Source organism: Siniperca chuatsi, linkage group LG7 (assembly GCF_020085105.1).
Source record: "Siniperca chuatsi isolate FFG_IHB_CAS linkage group LG7, ASM2008510v1, whole genome shotgun sequence".
In the NCBI taxonomy this organism is placed as follows: domain Eukaryota; kingdom Metazoa; phylum Chordata; class Actinopteri; order Centrarchiformes; family Sinipercidae; genus Siniperca; species Siniperca chuatsi.
Genome location: NC_058048.1, coordinates 24,248,876 through 24,273,329, shown reverse-complemented (window position 1 = coordinate 24,273,329; position 24,454 = coordinate 24,248,876). Strand labels below are relative to the sequence as shown.

At 40.1% G+C, this 24,454-nt stretch overlaps 1 protein-coding gene across 10 annotated transcripts in view; it reads right to left on the bottom strand.

Annotated features, from left to right (window-relative positions):
- nbeab (neurobeachin b) overlaps positions 1 to 24,454 on the bottom strand; it is a 198,556-nt gene that overhangs the window by 81,626 nt on the left and 92,476 nt on the right. For 9 of the 10 annotated variants that reach the window (XM_044201426.1, XM_044201427.1, XM_044201429.1 and 6 more), the window contains 7 exons: positions 17,539 to 17,696; positions 15,991 to 16,114; positions 13,809 to 13,936; positions 9,297 to 9,358; positions 4,955 to 5,019; positions 2,552 to 2,660; positions 498 to 664 (listed from right to left, as the gene is read on the bottom strand). In XM_044201426.1, coding sequence (XP_044057361.1) covers positions 498 to 664; positions 2,552 to 2,660; positions 4,955 to 5,019; positions 9,297 to 9,358; positions 13,809 to 13,936; positions 15,991 to 16,114; positions 17,539 to 17,696 — 813 coding nt within the window. Of the gene's footprint in view, positions 1 to 497; positions 665 to 2,551; positions 2,661 to 4,954; positions 5,020 to 9,296; positions 9,359 to 13,808; positions 13,937 to 14,721; positions 14,842 to 15,990; positions 16,115 to 17,538; positions 17,697 to 24,454 lie in introns of all 10 variants that reach the window. The other variant, XM_044201438.1, reaches the window with a different exon arrangement.

The following is a 24,454-nucleotide window of genomic DNA, read 5'->3' as shown; positions in this document are numbered from 1 at the left end:
TTGATCCTGCCACTCCACTCTGTATCTGTGGGAACATGTGGATGCAGGCGAGAGGTGGGAGGCAGAGCAGGAGAGCCGGCGGTTATTTTAACAGGGCCCATGGGGAAGTCTGCAACTACCACCAGGTGCTGGGCTGTGTTACGGAGACAGTCAATGAATGCCTGGACAACAGTGCAGAAACACCCCAACCCCCTTCTTCCCCTTCTTCTACCCCAGTCTGTCGGACGAGTGGCCAATCAGCTGTCCCCAGGGGATTAAGCCACTCCACACTGTAATTGCGTTTGCTGACCCGATCGCTGACCCTATCGGATACTGGGAAAATTAACTGGTGGTCCAATCCCATCACTGCAGAGTTTTGTGAACAGGTAACTTTTGTTCTCTAGGTTGGACTTAACGTTGAGCAGCTATGGTTCATGTTCATGTTCTTTATGGTTCATAAAGACTTAACATGGCCAATGTTGGTCTGAAGGTGAACTTGTTCAAGTGTGACAGCTTACCTCTGGGCCAGTGTCCCCCAGGCACCATGCTTGTTGGTGAGGATGTTGACGATTTTCTGCTTTAACTGGTTGGCTGTCACATGGTCTCTGTGTTTAGCAGCACTGATCAGGTGGTCACACATCTTCTCTTCTTCTTTTCTGTCAGCAGCATATTGGGCACAGTTGGACTAATTTGAGATTTAAAAAAGGAAAAAAAGAAAAACATAGTGTGAACCTCATTGTATATTTATGGCTTTCGGTACAGTATCCACTGCCAAAAGTGATGTGTGACATTGTACTAATAGCATTAGAGAATGTTTTACTTGAATAAAGCCAGAATAATATATACCCTCTAATGGAGCATTTGTCACACTGAAGAATGTTATGGCTTCATTCAACACACTTGAGTGCATAAAGATATTAGTGGACAGCTGAGAGATATATTTCTGCTCCCTTGGAGGAGTGTAGTAAATCATGGCGAGCACATGAAGGCAGTCCATTCCCTAACTGCGGACAGATGAGGCTCCCTGCTAGGTAGCCATGGATGGCGCTATTAGAGAAGAAGGGAAAATAGTCTAATAGATCCACAAAGAATATAGTCTGTCAAGGTTAACAAAGCTACACTGCCATTATATAAAGGAATTTGTTATTGTCCCCTGGTAAAGGAATGGTGTAAAATGTAAATATGAAGTCATTTTCTACAACAAAAAGTACCATAGGAACACACTGCTTTCTGTAACTTGCAAAAATGAAATAAACATTAAAAATATTGATGATACAATAGTCCAAATGATGTTTGATATGTAAGTGTCAGATGATAAAGTTAAAATAATCAATTTAAAAATATGTGAAAAATGGCAATATTGGTTTTAAATCAATATCCAGAATTCAATCCAACTCTCTAAGTGTTCCTAAAAGTAATCTAGAGGAGCACATCTGACTCTATATTTGCTGCTAAAACAAGATTGTCTTACTATGCCACCCTGGGGGAACTCTTGCTAATATTCAAAATCGAATTTGTTAACAGAAGCTGGAAATTAATTGAATTTCCTGCTTCAAATTTGAATTCTGTCAGATACTATACTTCAACATATTCTTCATAAGGCAGATAACTCAATCTCTGCTTGTCACCTCACATTACCACGTGATGCTGTGACAAATATCAAACGTTATTTATCACTTTAAAGCATATGACGCTTCGCTCTGACACCAACTTAATTGTAAAAATGTCTTATCTGCGTCCTGAATCTTCAATCTTGGAGAGTGGGTAATAAAGTAACGTCAGACTCAGATGAAAAGTGTAGCTGTCTGGAGTTGGCAGACAGAATGGATGGGGCCAGGTACACTTCCCCCTTCTCCTGACATTGCATATCTAGCCGTCTCTTCCAGTTTATCTAGCAGGTCAAGGATCCTCAAGAACTGTATATCAAGCAGCTGTTTGAGGATGGCTGCTTTTCCCAGATAAGAAACTCATCACTCCTCACATGTACAAGCTGCTAACAGAGGTGGTGTCTGTGTGTCACACACACACACACACACACACACACACACACACACATATATATCCTATGCCATGTTTCTTTTTATATTTTCTATACAGACAATCATTAGTGGAAAATAAAAGCTAAATACTCATCACTGCAAGAAAATTAATATAGCTTTACCTTTCATGTCTGAAATAATAGTGGTTTGACTCAAGAGGTTATCCCCGAGTTGGTTGGCAAAAGCTCACATCAAAATCCTAAATTAATATTACTTGCATTTCTGTTTGCTACCAGTAATTAAATTATTTTATAGGAATTGTAAGGGTGAGGAGTTAATCCTCAGGAGGACACAGAGGGACATGATTACTGAGAATATATATTTAAATGGCTTTTTTATACTAATAGGATTTGTTTAGAGTTCATTAGAAGATTGACAAAATATTCTGTTTTTTACAGAAGATGGTAACATTTCAATTTGGAGAACCAGTGATCTGCAATAGTGCTAATCACTGTTTATTATACTCTCTTTTGACTCTGTACCCAACTTTAGCATTTTATTTCAGATGCAAGAAAGGACAGCACAGTTTATACCTCAAACTCTGCGTGTTTGTGGACGTCCTCTGCTCGCTGTCTGTTCAGGATGAACTCAGCCTCGTTGGCAACCCGAACTATGTGGTCCTTCATGGCATGGCAGAGCAACCTTTAACATTGCAGAGAAAGTTCAAATGCAGCAGACTTTGCATTTCCATATACATATATTCATCATTCATTAGGAAATATATAATTTTTATTAGCTAAAATCTGTTGTAATGACACTCATAAGGAAGGAGAAGGGTTAAGGCAAATATAGCTTGTCAGGATCGTGCAAAATTCTGCTTGTTAAAAGAGTAAACCAGTAAACAGCATCATTTGTCTGTGTTGCACGGCTGCAGGTCAGTGACAGATCCCTCTATAGCATTAAGGAGGGAATGGAGTGTCATTAGAGCACTGAAGCCTGTCTGGCATACTCCTGATTGACTGAGCATCCCTTCCCACTGACCAGAACACCAACCCAGTGCCTGTATTACTGACAAGTCGGGCCGTGAACAACTTCTCACATGGTTGACTCTGGAGGTTCCATGGTCTTCACCCACATTCATATTTAAATTCCAGTATCTTTAATAATTTAAAACACCCTGGCTATTGTGTGTAGATTACATGCCATTTTACACACCATTAGGCTAGCTTTGCTTTAATTAAAGTATCCCCTGTTCCTCTCCAGTGCTTGATACAGATTGTAATTTCCCTCCTGTCCCAAGGAGAGGCAGTAATCCAGAGGCTGCATTCATTAGCTACTATTGCCTCTTTAACTGTTGACAAGCACTCATTTATAGACAGATGTTCACTGTTCAAAGACAAGGCTGACAACGCCAAGCTTTGTTTTGAAACCAAGAATAGATGAGAAAGAAAGTTGATGAATGATATTTGGAGATATATAATATAAACACACTCTCTACCACGCTTTTGCATTAATATTTCATAGATAGGTATGCTTTCTATGTATTCTATTTTTTAACTTTATTTTTATTATTATTATTTAGTGGGTTTTACTTTCCATCTTATGTTTTGCATTCTATGTATTCTATTTTTATCTTTATTTTAACTACTATTATCAAGAGGGTTTTATTTTCCATCTTATTTTCCATTAATTATGGCATTATATCCCTGTTTTTATGTTCATTCTATGTCTTTCATGTGAAGCACTCGGTGCATGTAATTTTCTTTGTTGTAAAGCACTTTGAGCTGCATTTCTTGTATATATTATAGTACAGTAAATGAAAAAATAAACACACAAACAGTTTGGAGACTGGGAATCTCCAATCATATGTAACAGAAAACTGGTTGTAAAACTGGTCTTTGGAAATGTTGAACATGTTATTGTCAGATTGTATTTCCAACCATTGTATGTTGAGTGCCTCAAAGCACCATATATTTTGTATTTATCTTAACATTAGTCAGGGGTCAACATTGTGATCCCTGTAGCTTTGACTTTTAAAGCTTAATGACACTGTCTTAACAGAGCTGTATGTAGAACATAATAGTGCATGTATTTGTATATGCTGAATCAACATGGAAACCTGAGGCAGTTCTTTCACATGGATGGTGGCTTACAGCTACAGTCATGCTAGAGAGGAGCAGTGGTAATAATGAAGTAAAGTGATCAGTTTACTTTCAGTAATTTCAGAGCTTTAATCAGGGCATTTTTGGTGTGTTTGATAGCGGCTTTGCATTCAAACAGCTGCACCATGAAACAGTACACAACTACCTGCTGTATGTGTTGTTGCACATACAGCAGATACAACGAGTTTGTCAGCCACGCCTTGTAAGGCAAACAGATTTACCAGACTCTAGCTTCCTCTAGATCTATCGAGTTAAGCAGAGCAGGTGTGCCGAGACTTGAGTAAGACTGGGAAATTATGTATCTGTCAGCAGCACCCTGGACAGCGCCGTGTGGCCCTACTGAGTGAAGCTCTTTGTTCCAGGGCCAGCAGGGGACTCAGAGAAGCCTGGTTGGGCTGCAGCAAGTACCCAGGCATAGAGAAGGCCTGGCCAGATGGGTCAGCAGATGGGCAAGGAGGCTAAGCCGCCCTTGATCTACTCTGCGGAAAACCCTGAGTCTGGCCACACCCAGAACCAAGAGGAAGAGGGAGGGAGACAGACAGAAAGAGAAACACAAACACTGGGATGTACAGTAAAACAGACAGAGAGATAAGAAGACAGACAACATGAGAGGGTGACCGCACTCTAGTGTTGATATTCTTACTTCATCCAGTCACCACAGTCTTATTTACCATTACCCCTACAGAGCAGACAACAAGAGGTTTAGAGCTAATATATGCCTTGCTACTTGGTCCAACAACCTTGGACCAATGCATACTGATAACAGAAGGATGAATAAACTAATGCTTAGCTGGGTGATTTAACCTTAAGCATTACAGTAAATGGAGACATTACCGTCCTTCGTTGATTAGCTCAATGAAGGCCAGGCCAGCGTTCTTCTGAATGGAGTTCTGCCATTCCTGAAATTTAAGAATTTGTGATGTGTTACTTACAGAAGTTGTGGTTTTTGTTTCATTTTTGGGCTGTAAATGGGTTGTTAAAAGTTGTGAAGAAAAACACAAAGTAATTACATCGTTATAATCAATATTAGATGTGGTTTAAGAAGAAATCTTGTCAGTATGGCCAGTTTTCCCCCAATCAAATCAGAGGCAGTAAAGCTAAAAGCTAACACAATAATGAAAAAAAGCACTTTCTCAAACAGCTTTGCAATGGACACCAAAAGAGTATTTTTTTTAAAGAGTATGAGTATCAAAATGCCCTTTTGATCCAATATGCAACAGGATCTTTCAGAAATGCATGACTCACACACAAGAATCAACATCCAAATTACATATTTCAACTGTAATTTAGATTACATTACATAGCTTGTAATTCAAGTAGGTAAAGAAAGCTTTTAGTTCATATATCCTTTGAGAAAAAAGTGATGGCTATAAAAAGCTGAAATCCTGCACAGCATGTGTGACCATCCTTTCTTCCTCTGTGAAAAGATCTGTAAACACCGGAGAGATGTAATTGTGGGATGAAACTGTATCCTCTTACTTAAATACAGCCATTTCCCCTGTCCCTTACAGTGACAGATTACTGAACAGCCTCACCGAGCCCCGCAGCATACGCCTGGAAGGGATCCGAGCACTGGGCCAGAGTGCCAGCGCTTGCTGTCTCACAACATGCTCTGGAAATGATTAAAAAGCAGTTTGAGAGCGCGCCTTTCACTGTGGGAAATTCAGCTCTCCTGTACCCTCACTGAGGTGCAAATGGAAGAGAAAACAGAAAAGGCCACAGTTCAAAAGAAGAGGGAAAACAGAGGAAAATGAAAGGGAAAAGGTTTTCTTTCCAGAGGTCTACTATTCTCTATGGAACTCAAGGCTATTCATATATATATATATATATATATATATATATATATATATATATATATAAGGAGCCTTTGAACGTGACTATCCATTTAAAATTTGCAATAATTAATATGATATCCAACAGAAAGAATAAATGGACATATATAATCTGTAGTCATACATGCAAAACAGTGCTACACACTGGTTGTTCTGTGTCAATGTCTGGACAAGGTAAGCAGCATTTGTTGTGTATAGTACCAGAATAACTGACACTGACATTATTATGTATGGGTCTGTGTTTTTGTACACAGTTGTTGTGCCTGAAACATACTGGTTCACGCAAGAGTACACAGTCTGACCCTACAATGCGTTAAATCAGGGAGATGGTCTTGACAAACTGCTGAGCATCTGGTCTCCAAATGTTCCCCGTGACCCCCTTCCTCTGCTACAGTATCTGCCTGGAATATGCTGTTCTTGATTTGGACAGGGATCATGTAGAGCCCGTCTTTTGAGGTTCCACTTGCACCATGCTCACGTGACAAAAATAAATACGGAAATCAAGGCAGATGTGACACTTGGGCATTGCCAGCAAAATGGCAGCAGGTCAGAGGAGGTATAGCATGAACTAGTCAAATTTGCTATCTTGTCTGAGGTATACTTGTTGACAGCTGAGATAGCACTACAGAGGCTCTCTTTTTCTTTTTTTACTGGAGAACAGAGCTCCCAGAGGAGGCTGCCTTTTATTGCAGAGATTTTAAAAAGTCTTCTGCTGCCCATTTGAAGGGAATTAGGCCTGATGTGCAGCTGCTTAAAAAAGAGAAGTGATCCTTGATATAAATGCAGCTCATGATCACAGTGCAGCACCTCTGGCCATTGGAAGTTTGTTTAGTATCTTGGATATGAAAAACTGGGATTTAAAGCTGCATTAGTTGAGTTCTTCTGCCCTTTTGGGGGCAGAAGAGCTCAACAACAAACTGAAAAACAGCATTGACTTATTGTCGTCCTATATTGTTGTTGTAATTCTCTCATTCATTCTTAATTCTCTCATTCTCTTAGTCATGTTTCAGGCAACCTTGTAAGTCCAATAGTAACTCAATTTTTATTGTGGGTTTAGTTTCCACAAACTCCTGAGAAAAATAACTTCACAAGCTGCTTGCTATCAATGTGTTTGGTGTTAGACAGGTTTTATACAGTTTGTTTACCTGAGCTTTTTTGCTGAAAACTGTAGCAATACAATAAACAATACAGTGAATTTGTGTGTAAAACCAAACAATTCGCTAAAAGCGGCTAGAGCTGGTGAATTATTTGACACAACATGCAACACTGGGAAATGGTGGACAGTCAATGATGATGCTGTAGGTTCACTTGGGGCAATGCTACCATTCATCTATGAATGAAAACCCCACCACCTTTTTGTGGATCTAAAATCCCACAACTCCCATCCCAGAGAACAGCTTTCTGGCCTTGAGAAGATTTTCTCTCCTCCCACTTTCATCTTGCTGAAATTCAGCAGGGCACTAAGTATTTGTGGTGTTTCAATCCAACCTGTCAGTGTGTGGGAGCCTTTGCTTTTATCTGCTCTGCTTTGCTCTGTTATACTCTCCACATCTGGAGGCCTTCCATCACTAAATCTCTGTGGCTCCACTCTAGATCCCCCCTGTATGTTTAAGCTGTTACAAGAAACAGAGCTGCTTGACCTTTTCATTCAGCTGCCCAGGCTGAGGAGAGACACACAGTGTCTGCAGCCGTGGCCAGCCACGCAATGATTGCTGTGATTAGTATGCATAAATAAGAAAAGGCAGATCATTAGCACTTATTCATTCATAAAACTGACAGGTCACAAAACAGAGAGGGACTAAAGGTCAGCTAAGTGCCCTCCTTGCTGTCTTAAAACATTAATGCTGAAATATGTGAGAGATATGTTGAAGTTGGCATTTTATAGTGATGTCAGCCAAACCTCAACCTGCATCTGACTTTGTCCTTTTTGAAAGCACTTGAGATACAGTATGTGATACCAAAGCCATTTATTATGAGTCCAGATTTGCTCATGGTAAAACAGCTCTGCATATATCTGCTTTGTCACCTGAAAGAAGTAATATAGAAGACACTGATAACAATTATCCATTATTACAGTATGAATGTTAAATCATATTAGCTGGCAACATAACTGGATCATTAATGATGGTGCAGTATTAGGATACAAAGCAATGGCTCATCTCTTTTTGAAAGGTTGCAGAAGGACACCAAGCTATATGGTCCAGTTTCAAGGCCTCACTGTCTGATCGATATCTCAGCCTGGGTTTCATCCCTAGAGCCCCTAATGGCAAGAACCTCTGGAACCGCAGAAATGCTATCTGTGTAAAGGGGGGTGGACTCAGACCCTTAACAGCATGCTGAAGTTCTCATCTGCAATAAATCCTAGAGCTGGAAAAAGCAACTTCTCACAGATACTCTACAGACAGAAAAGCAGCGCAAAAAGGAGCCAGTCAGAATCCTTCAAAAGAGCAACAATAACTCAGTGCTGGCTGCCCTGTTTATGTACATGTTTTGGAGGAAAGCCCCTGAATAATGGCCTCCATATAACAGAGGCTGAGCTCCCTGCTGAAGAGGGCTTTGGACTGCGGATACCACGGAGCACACATAGTGGCAATCCACCTCCTCAAGGCTCTGGCCCTGCAGTCTGGATCCACAAAGAGGCACCAAGTAATGGCTTCCTTATGGGCTCCCGACACAAGACTGATGGGCTGACAGAAGGTATGTTAAATATCTCCTGCTCTAACTGCTACATCGGGGCTTTGACCTTCTCTAAAACAAGGGCTTAACAAGAGATTCAGAGGGTCAGCTTGGAGGTGATCAGTCACTAGCAGCGTTGCATGAGGTGGGGCTCGTTCTCTAAAGGAGGGCTCAGGATTAAAGCTCTGGGGTGTAGTGAGAAAGTCACTGGATTCACAGAGAGCTGTATGTTTCTGTATGTCGTCATCAGTTTGGACAATTCGCTTATGGAACATTTTACAAAAAAAATACACTGATAAGCAAAACTTCAGCAGAGATTAAATAACTTGTTTTCTGGTATAAGAGAGTGCCCTTAACTCCATTTAACCAAGCATTAACCATAAATGTATAAATTACATATATTTTAAAGAGTTATAGAGGTGAGTGAAATGGCCTATTGCACTGACCATGTTCAATTTGCCAGATTGTGCAATGTATATTAAATGAGAGTTGAAACCAGCTCCTAACACATCTCCACATACTGTTGACAGAAAATATGTTATTAAGAGAACCATAGTAGAGAAAGGCATATTACAAAGGGAAAAGAAGAAAGGATGGGGCCTGGAGAAAAAGACAAAGAGAGGCTGGGAAAGTGGATTGTGAAGAGAAGGAGAAAGAAAAAAGCTCACCTGAGAACAAAGCAGCATGACGAGCTCCACCACTGAGGTGCTTGACTTCATACACACTAGACCTGTAGAGACAGGATTAGACATTAACCATAAAGGTTATTACATAAGTATTCAACACAGAGCTATGGGTATAATAATAAGTAGTTATTTTATAATTTATGTGGCAGTACAAGATAATACTTGAAAAATAAATATTCTGATTTAAATTTCTGACATACAGTATAGAAGTTTGTTGATGTTGATGATGAAGTTGATGGTTTTGGCAGAAGGTAAATTTTAGGCAGAATCAGTTTGTAACCCTCCTAAATTGTACTTCCAATTTGCCCATCATAAAACTGTAAAACGAACAGATGCACACATGTACATGCTAACAGCCCCTCCACATACACACATGTATGCACACACACACACACACACACACACACGCACACACGCACACACACACATCTACCTTCACACATGCACACACACTCACAGAAGTGAACACAGACATTCACAGCTTCTTCCCTCATCTCCATTCTGTAGACGGTGAGCCGCAGAAGCAGACAATTCTCTAATGAAACAAGGGCAGGTGTGAAAAGCTCATTTGCAGAAACAATGGCTGCAACTGGTCTCGTATTCTGCACCTCCAGCTCCTTCTGTGGCACTTGGCGAGAACCATTAAAGATGCAGTCATTAGTAAAGGAAAGAATGCAACTCTCTAGGACTCATTATAATGCTGGCAGGAGTAGAACTCTGTGCCACACATCTGCCATTGTTTCATGGATTGCGGGGTGTCAATCAGAGGATAGAACAAAATATTCTTTATCTATAGGGATACATTGAAACTCTCAGGGAGTGACATGACAGTATGCTGGAAGACATCTGCCTAACAACACCTTTTAGAGGGGAAAACAGAGTCCATGCTGTATAACTTAATGGCATATGCCCTATTGAAATTAGCCATAAAGCTAAAATTTCTCTATTCAATTCAATTAAAAATGTCATATTTAAATTAAAGGCACAATCTGTTGTCCAAATGTACAGTAAACAAAACTGTAGCCCGACCACCAAAATTCAAAACACAAGACAGAAACCTGCAATGACTCTTAAAATGTTTGACAGGTCTTTTAATACACAGACTAATGCTTGACAACAACAAAATATATAAGTTAATATCATAACTTGATATTAACATTCAATGGACATAGTTTTGCTTGTGTAAGTACTATACAATATAACGCAGAATGCTAAATATTCTCAACACTGCATGGATGGATCTTTTGGTTGCTGATTCTACATCCATCTCTATTCATGAGCGGAGACTGTCCGAGGGAGCGTATGGTAAATACTCTGAGAGGATGTGACCCTTCTCTTGTACACAGAGTGCCACGGCTGACCTCTTGTTATAGCTGTGACATGCTGAGCCATAAGTCAGTCCAGTCTGACACGGGAGTCAGGTGGCCAACTGACCCTGGCCTTGTGCTGGTAGACAAACTAAATGCATTCTATTTAAACACGGCCTGCCAGTCCTTTCCTGTAAGCAGGGCAGGGTTAAGGCACGGGTGAATGTGGCATTGTGGGGCAATGTGCCGTCAGCCTGGGCCACTCAGGGGACAGCAAGAAGCAGGCGGCAGGCATCACAACAGCAGCAGTGTTCACACACAGTCCTTACCCGGCAACTCCAAGTGTAAAGCTTAGGGTGCACTCAACATAATTGCTGCAGTGACCACATGTCTGCAGGGGGGTTGAAGGAATAGGGTGAGGCAAAGGGGCACACAGGGCACAGGGGGGCTCGACCCCGGGCAATCTAAGGAGTGATGGATGGCTGGTAATTACTGGTAAATGGAGCGCCTTTGCACTACAGCACAGTATTTCAACTGTGAGCCTGGGAAGGGCCAGAAAGAAAAGGAGAAAGAGAGAGAGGAACAGCAAAATGTGCTCAACCATTTGGACCCACACACTGCAACTAGAACAGACCTGAGTGGCTCGATAAAGTTAAAGATTTAAATTGCATGTGGTAAATCTTTGCGTTTGTTTTGTCTGATAAACCTGCTCTAATCCATGTCAGGGTGCACCTTTCACAGACCCAGACAGGGTTAAACATGTCTGGTGAAGAGCACTGGGGCCCAAGCTGTCTATTTACCACGTTGTTTGTGGGGTTACACTCTCAGCTCAGCTCTGGTTTGTCAGCTTGGTCAGTCTGCTGACAGACTTTGAGTGAAAGGGTAACAGACATATTCACACTTGTCAAGGCTATGCTACCTGATTTTTCATTCCTTTCCCCTGAGCTTGAGTGAGTAGCCTTAGTCATATGTGCATGGCATACCCACATGGCTATTTACATATGTACACTCACCAGCCACTTCATTAGGTACACCTGTACAATGTAATACAATCCAATACAACACAATTCTGCTTTTACGAAGCTTATAATTTTTCAGTTTTTGTTGACACTGTCAGAAAGGTAATAATTCTACTTTATGTTTATTACTGAGGTCGTAGTGGGTGGTATTGTTGTACTGGAGTGCATTATGTTGACAGGTGTTTCTAATATTCTGGTCCTCTCATGTATGTAAATGGGGTGGCCAAAATATTAGAAACTGTCAATATAATGCAGTCCAGTTCAACACCACTGCAAACTACAACCTCAATTTAAAAAAAACAGTAGTTAAATTAATACCTCTCTAACAGTGTCAATCAAAACTGAACATTATCATCTTTGTAAAGGCAGAATGTACATTCTGAAGTGGCCAGTGAGTGTATGTATGGCATATGCATGACATATGGAGGAAAAACAGCCTGTTTGTGGAACTTTACTGGCTGGAATGGAAACATTTAAAAAAAACAGTCGGTAATACTTTAAATGTCCTTTTAATGGCCGTATTACAGGATTGTTTATACACTATCAAATAAATAAGGCCCTGCTTGGTTGATTAATTTTAATACCAGTAACAAAGCCTGATTAAAAAAAAAAATCTTTAAATTTCAGATCTAGCTGCTTAATAACAAAAATAAGCTAAGCTAAACTAAATATAATATTTGATATTTATTATTTATTATTATTTAAAACACTATAATATTGGCAGCAATTAAATAATTTTGCCATTTAAAGGTAACTGGCAGTGTAAACACTATACAAATAAACAATGCTCAGTAAAGTGGACATGTGTCAGACAACGTCTTCCAGGAAGCGGCTTTAATAAAGTCACGGGAGCCTGCTGTCATTCTCTGCATTGACTTCTGAAACTAATATCGGTTTAGCTTACAGTTAAATGAAAGGACTTTGGCAGTGAGAAAAGTCAGAGATATCATTTCACTTTGTGCAAACTGCAAGTCAAGAGACTGGAGGCCACACACATATTCTGCAGTGCGCACACACAGACAAACGTCTGCAGAGACACTCACAGTCACACACACGTGTGTGTTCTTGTGAATGCAGGCCAAAACAAGCACTGGGAATAGAGTGGCAGTGCACACACATGCAGGCAGACAGTCCCTGAGGTTAGGCACAAGTAGCACTGTGAGAGACTGCCAACCTGGGGCCCAAGGAAGGCACTGGGAGCCTTCACACAGTAACCAGGAAATAAGACTAGAGCCCAGAGTGGAGGGCAGCAGAAGGATCACACACTTCTGCAAACACTGTGCATAACCGAGCCAGTCAGACCAGCACTTAAATATATGTAACGTGACTGCTGTAACGGTGTTTAAAATAAAATTATGAGACTATGGTAAAGACATTAATCTTGAAGGTAGTTTTATTGTAACAGAGAGCACCAAGCCTGTGCTGAAACATCCATGATTCCAAGTTTTAATTGCAGTGCTATATCACTTTAATATCAACAAACCATTACTGCATTATACCTGAGACATTACATAAAATTTAACAAGGCCTCTGTAAGCATCTATACTTCATTTTACTTTCTATGTAAGTGGATTTGGATTGGACAAATCTCCTGGGTTCTTAATGGCACAAAACAGAAAAATAGGTCACTGTGCTTCCAATGTAAATACAGCTTAAGCTTTCAGATTTCCCTCCAACAGCAAAAATCACTTCCCATAAGTTCATTCTGAAATTTTAAAAAACATTTGACCAAAAAAGACAAAAATCCCCTTCTAACACCAAGCAACAGGGTGAGATGTGATCTTAGTATTGAGAGCTAAAAATATTACTGGTATGAGGCAAAGGCCACCATTTAATTCAAGATTAATTTCAACATGACATTTGTTGTGACTGTGAAACACTGATGTTTAAAAATTCTACATTTAGGAATAATCTTCAATATGAGGAGTGAATCATGAAGAAAACAAAACACAGAAGACATCACAAGATGAATGAAAGGGAAAGCAGATTTAATCAGACTGTGACAGACCGCCAGCTTGTGTGCAAAATAGTGACTCTCCTGTCAACACCTACTACTGCATATGCATCCATCAATGGGGCAGCCAGTGGAATACATACAATTGTAGGGTGGTGGGGACAGGACTCCACACACAGCTTGGGCAATAAAATGCACTATACAACATCTGTACCTTCAATGAGCAGCTCCTGTCCATGACTGCCCAGCAGGGTGCGTGACAGAAAAGGTGCAAAGTCCACAAAGGTCTCTCTCAGCAGGGGTGCCACCTTCTCCAAAGCCCTCTCCAGCTTTGTAGTAATGCTGTCAAAGAAAACATCAACACAGAAGCCACAAAAGGAAATTAGACACCTGAATTAGAATTAGAATAAAAATGTAAGGGAGGTAACGTCGTGCCCTTCCATGAAGGGTAAGGCAGGAAAAGAGCAGTGAGAGCCTCACAGTCGACCCAGTGCACACAGCTAACAGCAGTTAGTGTGTAGCCAGACTGACAGAGTCCTGGTGGATGCAGAGGGTAACTAACACATTTCAGAGGATGCAAACCAAGCCGGATATCCATGAGCGTATGGTTGCTATCACTGGAGATGTCAGTGAGAAGAGAAGATTTTATGTTGTTAAAAACATATTTTTTGCATTCAAAGAGGATTTCTCACCAGTTGTTTGCATTCTTTGTTGTGACATGATACCAGGTCTGCACATGGGATCACAGTTGTTCAACACTGCAGAGGGAAGTTCCTTATCTTCTACACACTCACTACATGCTGCTGACTGACATTATCTAAGCACCTCAGAGAAACTGTGAGCTGGAGTCATGCAGTCATACAACTCACACTGTATATAAGCAGAGATACGACTCAAGCTGCAACATATCTCTGTGCTCCTATGTGTACACACACAGAAACTAGGCAACATTAGGAGAGTAGAGGCTTGTTTTCCCAGCTAAGATGGGCAGAAAGCAGCAGGATAGAGATAAACAGAGAGAGAGGAGAGAAAAGGTTTTGTCCCTGGGAAAACACAGCAGAGGGATGACAGACTAGCATTAAAAAAAGGGTGCAGGGGGTCTAGATGGCTAACATAAATGTCCTTGCCTAAGACACTGGCCTGCGCCTCTGGAGGCTTCCTGTAATCCTGACAGGGAGCTAAAGGGTTTGAGCTCAGGAGGTGTCAGTCCCTGGTGCAGTGGACACTGGTCCACTTCACAAAAGGCACTGAAATAAGAGAAAAATTAAAAATGAAACCACAGGTAGGACTTGCTTCATGTTGCTTTGTGACTTTACAGTTGGGCTCATGAACTAACTATAAAATTATAATTCTAAATTTTTTGTATTTTTTTATTTAATTTATTTAACCTTTATTTAACCAGGAAGTCCCTTGAGATTAAAATCTCTTTTTTCGAGGGAGACCTGGCCAAGATAGCACACCATTACAAGGTTACAAAATTATTTAAAAAAAAGAACATATCAAAAACAGACAGGGGACAACAGACACATAATACAAAATCCAGTTTAGGAATAGCAATTGCACTCTTCGGTTACACAGTTTTTTCTCAGATCTTTGAACTCTCCCAGAGAGACAAATTTATTAAGCTGTAGTGTGTTCTATATATAATTATAAATATATTTATTTGTTATTTTCAGTAGACTGGAGCAGGCAGCTTGGATGTTTTTTTTCCCTCATCTAAAATATAAGTTAGGCATCAGCAGGGTCTGCAGCGAGATAGTACTATCATTGACTTCACAGTTACGCTAAGTGATGTTGGTTACTGCTACCATGGCAACTGAATCTCTATTCCTCTAGCAAAACACATTGAGGCAAAGAGAAAGAGAGAGAGACTCTGGAGAAAGACTTGGGCTCTCAGCAGTCTGGTAGAGCAGGACTAAGGACCTCTGTCACAAACTATTAAAACAAATGAGGCAGATGAGTCAAGGTCACAATAAGACATACACACAGAAATACACAAAAGTACACAAAGTATTAGACCAAACTTTGCCATAGTGTTCACAAAAAAAACCCACCTCTGTTTTATTTGTGGTATTTTGTTTTCACTACATAGAGACAAAGACAATTTCTGAATTTACCAAATCGAATAAACCATCATTCATTAAAGGTGAGCATGTAGAAATCGTAGTTATCCATCAAATCAGATCAGGTAAAATAAATCAATCAGTTCAAGGGAAAGGCAAAAACATAAAAAATAGAAAAACAACAGAACATTCTGAGGAAAAAATGTGTTTGAAAGATAAGCTTCACACACCACTTTTCATATGAGTAGATTTTATAAATCACACAATTCGAATAAAGTGAGTTTACTAACACAGCGAATGCGAGCATGGGTGAACAAAGAAGGCCTGCTGTACCTCATATTTTCTACTGTGTCTTCAGGCATGGGGGCCACCGTCTGCACGGCCGGCAGATTCTTACTGGTGGCTCCGTTGACAAAACTGGAAGAAGAGGAGGTAGAGGGGGCTGCATCGATGGCTCCTGCAGGGAAGACCACCAGAAGCATGCAACATTAGTGCAACGCAAGAATAACTGTAAATATGTGTCTTTAATAATCTAATTAAAATTTTAATTAAATCTAATTAATAATCATTTACAGAGCGGTGAGGACTGACTTTTAGAAAAAGAAAACACATTTAAAGTAAATTATATTTTAAGTATTTTTAATAGTCCCACAGTTATGTTGTCAAAGATTACATTTAATACTGAATCTTAAAAAACATTAAATATATCGGAGGCCTCCATAAATATATGTCACCTCCAGAGCCTGTAAATTTATGTAAGAGCACACACACTGAAATAATTGAAAGACAGCACAAATTTCAACTAAGTCAAACAAATGAAAACATGGTAAGAGTGTCAAATGCACCAAATCTTTAACTGAATTCAAGAGTACCTAAGCTGGTTGTTCAAACTGGTGCCAGCAGCCACATATGGAACTATTTTGCTTACTAAGACGACAAAGATGAAGAATCAACCGAAATATCAAAACAACACCCATGTCAAATTTTTACATATTGCACTTAGTTTTGGTATCAACGCCAAAATTAGGGTATCTTGACAGTAATATAAAGGTGAGCCCTGAGTCACATCTTCTTGGCAGCATACTCCCAAGTATAAAATCATTATGACTGTCCTTGTGAGAGGTTAAAAACAGAGCGAGTGAGATCATGGGGTTTGGGTGAGACACTGTGGCTTGAACTGAAAGCACACTTTGACTTGGATACATTTCTCACATTCCTGCAGAGGGGCTCAGAGAGGAGAGGGAGAGTTTTTTTTTTAATGGAGCACATTAAAAAGGTGTTGGAGCTCCTAATAGTTCTTGGTGTTAAGTGGGTCCTTTCAGAGGCCCAGACTACAGGAGCCCTGAGGTGGAACCGGCTCAATGCAGCAGAGCCTGAGGAGAAGCAACGTGACAGCAGGGAGAGGAAGAGAGGGCATGCAGTCAATCAGACAGGAACACACACAACACAGGAAAGCCATGTGTACAAATTCTTTACACTATTGTAAAGGCATTTGTATAATTGTAAAATTCAAGTAGATTAAAATGGAACTGTTCGATTTGGTTGTATCAGGAAGAATCCTAGGACAGCAGTTTTTATTTGACAGTGTACAGAGCTGCTGCAGACACTGATAGGAAGGTAAAGAGGGCCATCTAGTGATAATAACAAGCCCCTGCACAGGCATACAGGATCACATGATCCAGCAGAGGCAAAATGCTTCCTTTCTATTCTTGGAATGGCATCAAAAACAGACTGGGTCATTAAGATGAACAGTAATTACTCAAATTAAGCACTCTCAAACTGCTATAAAGTAGTATTATTTGAAAATAAAACACATTACCAGGGCTGAATGTGGTATTATAGCAGTGTCAGTATAGTCCAGTAACCTTGTGCATGACCTACCCGTGGTATTGATCATGCTTTTGGGGGTCGCAGAGGCAGCAGCAAAGATGCTGGGGGTGCTGCCAGCTGTCAGCCCAGCAGAGGTGCTGCTGCTGCTTCCCACTGTGTTAACTGCCAGGATGCCAGGGGAGGTTTTCTTCACAGGCACCACCACACTCCTACAGGAAATGCACACACAACACGTTTCATTCACACATGCACGTAAAAATTATACTTATAAACAGTTAAATATTAATAATTTTATTTCAATAAAGTTCACATTGTAAGACTATACTGCTGCAGAGTAAACAACAAATGTAAAATAGATGCAAAAAGGGCAGCAGAGTGGCACGGTCAAGAGGAAAAGCTGGAGGTTGTGAGTTTATACCTTCTTAACAAGTATCTTCCCTGCCAAAGTGCCCTTAAGCAATACACTAAATCCCTCCAGGGTGCTGTAGTAACTGCAGGTGGTAACTGTAGACTCAAATTATGATACTTCATTGAATTATTCATATACTCTGACTTGATATGATAATATAAAAAGACTGAGCTAGGGTGAAATAGACTTTTTCAGTTTTGTCAGAAGGTTACAGTTGAGCCGAATAACAGAGTTGGAATTTGCAAACTAGCCTGTGACCTGGGGTCAAGATCTAATTACCCAGACATATAGCAGGTTGACTTTAGGACAAAAGTTGTTATAATAAAAGTGACTTTCAGTAAAGTCAGCATCTGGAACAGAGGCTTTTCAACTCTGTTCTTGGGACAGAAAATCCAGAATTTCCTTGACTTTCGATTTAACCCCAGACCATAATGGATAACATAAAATTCATTCATGTTTTAGAGAAGAGGAGAATAGTAATGATCTTCATTGCCTCTTACTACTCTCAGGTCTTGCTAGCATGAGCATGTCCAGACGTTAGTCAGGACATTCGGAAAGGCTGTGACTCCATCTTTCAGCATAACACATGCAATGCAAACACACACACACACACACACATGCACACAACAGGCTAAAGTAAATAAACCTGAGGGCAAGAGGCCAACCAGCCAGCTACTACACTTTCACTTACATCTGCTCTTGCCACTGGTGGCCCTCTGCTGCCCTCTGTTCTGCTCAGAAGAGCTGAAAACATCCCAGACCCTAATGAGAGGCTCTCCTGGAGCAACTTGGCAGTTGCTACTGACATGCATTTGCATAGCTACTGTCTGTGTTTGAACTGAAAGAACTACGGCTCATTGAGCATGAGATTCAAGACCTTTCTATTTGGCAATTTGCTCTGTACAGCCATACAGAGCAGCATCTGGCTTTGATGGAAAGTACATGTAGAGTGTTAGACATATTTGCAGATTATGGCCTATACACCGGAGGTTTTTATGTTCCTTGATGTTTTTTTTTTTTTTAGAAACAAACTTTTAAAGTAGAGATGCAAGAGATGGCAGCAAATAACTTAAAAGTCAGAATAAACCATGAATAATTATACACATTAAGTCAAGGAGGGACCTAAAAATCACAGTGGTTTCCCTTTTATTTTTTTATAAGGAAATTAATAATATACATACATGTGAATGTATGTACCTAGTCTCACATATATAAACTTACATAGTTAAACACATTTACTTACATACAACCATACACATGGATATAAACACTGTATGATGCATAATGTACATATAGTTTGCATATATACCTATGTACATACCTAGATACAAACATACCCAAGTATGTTTAAATAACTATATGAAATAATAATAATATGTAACTACATTTAACAAATTAACAAAAAAACAAAAGCGAAACAAGGGAAACTCATCTAGAGAAAATGGTCTTGCACCATGCTGCCTATATAACTTTTCTAAGCTCCAATGGTATCTGTACTAGCCCCATTAAATTTTGCTGATGAATATTCCATCCATCCATTTTCTGACACTTATCCGGGGCCAGGATGTGGTGGCAGCAGGCTAAGAAATGTAGTCCAGACGTCCCTATACCCTGCAACATTTTCCAGCTCCTCCTGGGGGATCCCGAGACGTTGCCAAGCCAGATATATATAATCTATAGCTATATAATCTCTCCAGCATGTTCTGGGTCTACCCCATGGTCTCCTAACAGTTGGATGTGCCCAGAAAACCTCCAAAGGAAGGTGCCCAGGAGTCATCCTGATCAGATGCCTGAACCACCTCAATCAGCTCCTTTCAACACATAAAAGCAGCGGCTCTTCTCCGAGTTCCCTCTGGATGTCTGAGCTCCTATCTCTGAGGGTGATCCCAGCCACCCTACGGAGGAAACTCATTTCGGCAGTTTATATCCACTATCTCATTCTTTCGGTCACTACCCAAAGCTCATGATTGTACGTGAGAGTTGGAACGTAGATCAACTGGTAAATTGAAAGCTTTGCCTTCTGGCTCAGCTCCCACTGCACAACAACGGTCTGGTACAACGCCCTCTTATTGACGCTACATCAATCTGCTTGTGAACAAGACCTACTTCTGGGGCAGCAACTCACCTACTGCTGTACCTGTCTGCTGCTTCAGGAGACCCCTGGGCCAACCAAAAGGCCTCTTTCTTTAGCTTGATGGGCTCCTTCACTGCCGTCCATCAGCAGGATCTTAGGTTGCCAGGCACAGACGACCTTCTGACCACAACTCCTAGCAGCTGCCTCCACAATACAAGCTCTCAACATGGCCCACTCGGATTCCACATCCCAAACCTCTCCCAGAACGCATGAGAAATTCATCCAGAGGTGGGAGTTAAAGACCTAGAGAAGAAAGGCCTCAAGTCAGACGTTCCCAGTTCACCCTCACTACACGTACAACCACAAAGTTGATCATTGATCTTTGGCCATTGTACCTGGTGTCCTGGTACACTTGTGAATCACCCTATGCTCAAACATGGTGTTTGTTAATGCCAATCCATGACTAACACAGAAGAAGAGAAGAATAACAAAGCACCATTCAAGTTCAGATCGGGCAAGCCATTCCTTCCAATCACCCCCCCTCGGGTTTTTCCACCGTTGCCCATATGTGCACTGAAGTCCCCCAGCAGAACTATAGAGTGGGTAACCCTCTCGTCAATCTACTCTAAGACAGCGGCGCTCAGCAAGGGCCTCGTGAGTATCACCACGTCAACTCCGGAAAAAGAGTGTCCAGCCCCTCTCCAGGAGTTTGGTTCCAGACCCAGTGCTTTGCATAGAAGTGAGCCCAAGTATATCCCTGCCCAGGGTGACAGGGATGCACAAAGCCCTCTGACATGAAAAGGTGACGATTCTTGGAGGGGACTGATTAATATTCCATGATTAAAATGTCTAATAGACTATCAACTTATTGACAAAAGAATGAGGGGGCTGCCACTTTTATGCAAGTAATTTCTTTGCCGCTTTACAACCCATGAGCCAAATATGTTTCTGATGGAGTGTTATATTACAAAAGGGGTCATCAATTAGAGGCATCAATTCTAGATTGCAAGTTAAATGACAGCTTGTCACACTAGACAGAAAGGTAGACAAGTCAAAAAATTTTAACTGGCTGACCATCCCACATCATATGAAAATAGGTTCCTGGCAAATTTGACACACATTAAGTATAGTTTGACGTAGTTACCTTTTTCATATGATGTGCTCTCACAGGTGTCAAATGAAACATATGGAGAAATGTAAAATGAATCAGTCAATGATTCAAGTTATGAGATAAAAAGATAACTTTCCTCCAGACCCTAGTCCAATATCTTCATAGACTGATAGGTCTGTGTTCCAGGCCATCCGTAATATCACCAAGGCAGTGAATGGGTGATGTCCTACTGTTCTTAATTAGCAGTTAAGAAAAAATGGAGTAAGTCTTTGCCATTTTGTTGTCCAGAAATGGTATGGGCTATTACTGGACCAAATGTCTGTTTGCACTGTTTAAAAGGCAGGCCTGTGTATACAATCTCCTTGAGAGGAATTGGTGTTACAATGTTGCTTTCCATATCTACCCATGGGGTAGTTGGAAGGAAACAATTGAAAAATGCCTAAAAATAGGTTTTAAATTTGGAATTGAAAGAGCACTGGTTTCCTTTGTTCTCTGAAGATGGACTTATTCAATTCTTGATCTTTTCCCTTTCCATATATGTATATAGTGAAATTGTGCGATGGAGTTTTCCCAGTAACTGATAGGAGGTGGGTAAAAGAGCATTGAACAAAAAAATTTAACCAGGGAAGAAGGTTAATTTTTAGTCGATAACCTACTAAAAAAAGACATTGGTGAATTTCTCCATCTCACTCTGTCCAATTCTATAGATTAAAGAATAATATTAAAATTCCTACGGACAGTCTGACTGGGTTATATTTCAATTCCTAAATATTTTAGATGGTGAAGCACAGGCACACCCATATCTAACAGCTCATCTTTTGCAACAGAGTTGTGGGGAAGTAATGATGACTTGTTCGAATTTATTTTACGAGATAAAATGTTTTCAAAAAATAACTAAATATTGTCTGCAAATAAAGATAAACATGCTTTGTTGAATGAAAAAAATATTGGTTTAATCAACTTTATATTTTTTGTACTCTATTTGTGCCAAAGTCTCAATAGTAAGGATAAAAAGCACAAGGCTGAGTGGTACTTCTTGTTATCATAAAAGTAGAGGCCAAATTGTTATCTTATGGGTTAGAGTAAAGTGTTTTAATCATGTTAATAAAAACATCACTAATACCCATATGGCTACCCATATAAGAACTTTCCAGAGGTATGATCACTCCAACTGTTCATGCTTTTTCAGTATCAACTGATAACAGAACTCTTGACGTACTTCCTGGCGGCATCCACAAAATATAGAATAGACGGTGTATATTATCTGAGGATACCCGACCCTTAACAAAGCCAGCCTGATCAGGGTGAACAATTTGGGGAAGACATTTCTCCAACCAAGATGCTAAGATGTTGAAAAACAACTTAATATCAAAATGTATTAGTGATAATACATGATAATTTGAGCAGTGGTTTCCCTTTTATTTGTAGAAGCTACTGTATAAAACAACACATGGTGCTAAAAGAGAAAGGGGCACAGCTCATGAATGAATATGTAAAGAAAGACTTGTGGAGGCTTGAGATGAAAGATACACTTGTGACCTCATGTAACAGAGCATGAAAGCACAGACACACCACTAACCCACCAGACCTCTGTTCACATGCAATCTGACTGGCCAAGGATTAAAGATGATGCAGTGAACTTGGCCCTGCAAGAGCTCCCTGACAGGAAAGAGAAGGAAAGCTTGTCCTTATCAGGTCTGCAGTTGGCCTTTGGGTTTGTGAGGGTGCCAGATAATGTCTTGTCCAATCTCCGGCAGTTACTCTCTGTGACACAGGCCAGGCCTCTGCTCTGTCACAAGCTAAGCCTGCTGTCATCTGAAGTAAATCCCCAGAAATCCTCCCTCAACAAAACAACACAGACTTTTACTGTTTTATGTTGCTATTATACAGATGGATGACAAATTAAAGGAAAAACCAACATGAAGTGTCTTAGTATGGAGTCAGGCCACCAAAAGCCTCCAGAACAGCTTCATTGCTCCTTGCCAAGTCTGTGGAACTCCTTTGATGGGATGAACACCATTCCTCCACAAGCTATTCACTCATTTATATATACAACCTTTATTTAATCAGGTAATGTCATTGAGATCAAGATCTCATTTTGCAAGAGAGACTTGAGTACAGCAGATAGAAAGAAAAACAAACATAGCCAGACATAACAAAAGGACATATAGCATCAGAGACAATCACAGACATCACTAAATAGATTTGAATATCATTTGGTCTTGTGGAGGAGAGCACTGTCTTGCACGTTGATTCAAAACCTTCCATACGTGTTCAACTGGGATGAGATCTATGATGACTGCAAAGGCCGTAGCATCTTATTCATTCATCATTTTCATACTGACCAAACCATTCAGTGAGCCCTGGTGCATGGAAGCATCTGCATTTGATATGTTTCTCCACTCTTTTATTCAGTTTTTTCCTTTAATTTGTCCCCCGAAACAAACCTAACTTGGCCTAGATGTGTTTCAGGCTTTTTAGTAATTTATCTTACATCCTTTTCTACATTCTACTGATTTCTCAATATTATCAAAGCTATGGTGCTTTATGTAGCCAATGAAATAGCTCTGTAGTTTATCTCTATGGATAAAATATACAAAACGTAGATTATATTACACATTAAGTGACACACTGTTGCCTTGTTGATAACCACCTAAAAGGCACACAATACCAAAAATAGTAATAAAATAACATTTTTGAAATTTAGTAGATCAAAATAAACTCAATCACACAGGGGAGTAAGAGAGAGAGTCAGAGAAAAGCTTGAAAACTTACTGAAATATCTATCGAGCTGTGCTCTGAAGAACACTCATGACAAGTATCCTTTATTTAGTAGATCTCGGTACTGTTCTCATCTGTGAAATTTCATTGACAGATATCAGAACATCACTAGCGTGTTTTGATTGTTAGAACTGGGCATGAATTTAATCTTGCTTGCTTTCCAAATGTTTCCCTTGCTTGCATCTTCCAGTAGAAGCCTGCCTGTTCTTACACAGCTGGCATAACTGGGACGTTACATTAGATCTACAGGATGTTGATAAAACATGAACCTCTTTTAATGAATAATTAATTAACTGAGTGCTCATGAATCATGTATAGATTATCTAGCGTATATTTTATTTATAGGATTGTCTTAATTGAGTTGCAGAGAATAAAGCAAGGATTAATCTTGGAATTAATATTAATGAGGTCTGCTGCTGTGGGAGACCACTGCAGTGTAAAGTATAACCAAAGAAATGTTTCCTTTATAAATCCAACAGATGGAATCTAATCTAATAGTGCATTATTCGGGAATTTAAGGATAGATACACAGGAAATGTGCTTACATACCACTAGCAAATTCACTTAAAACCAATAATTATTGTTCTACATC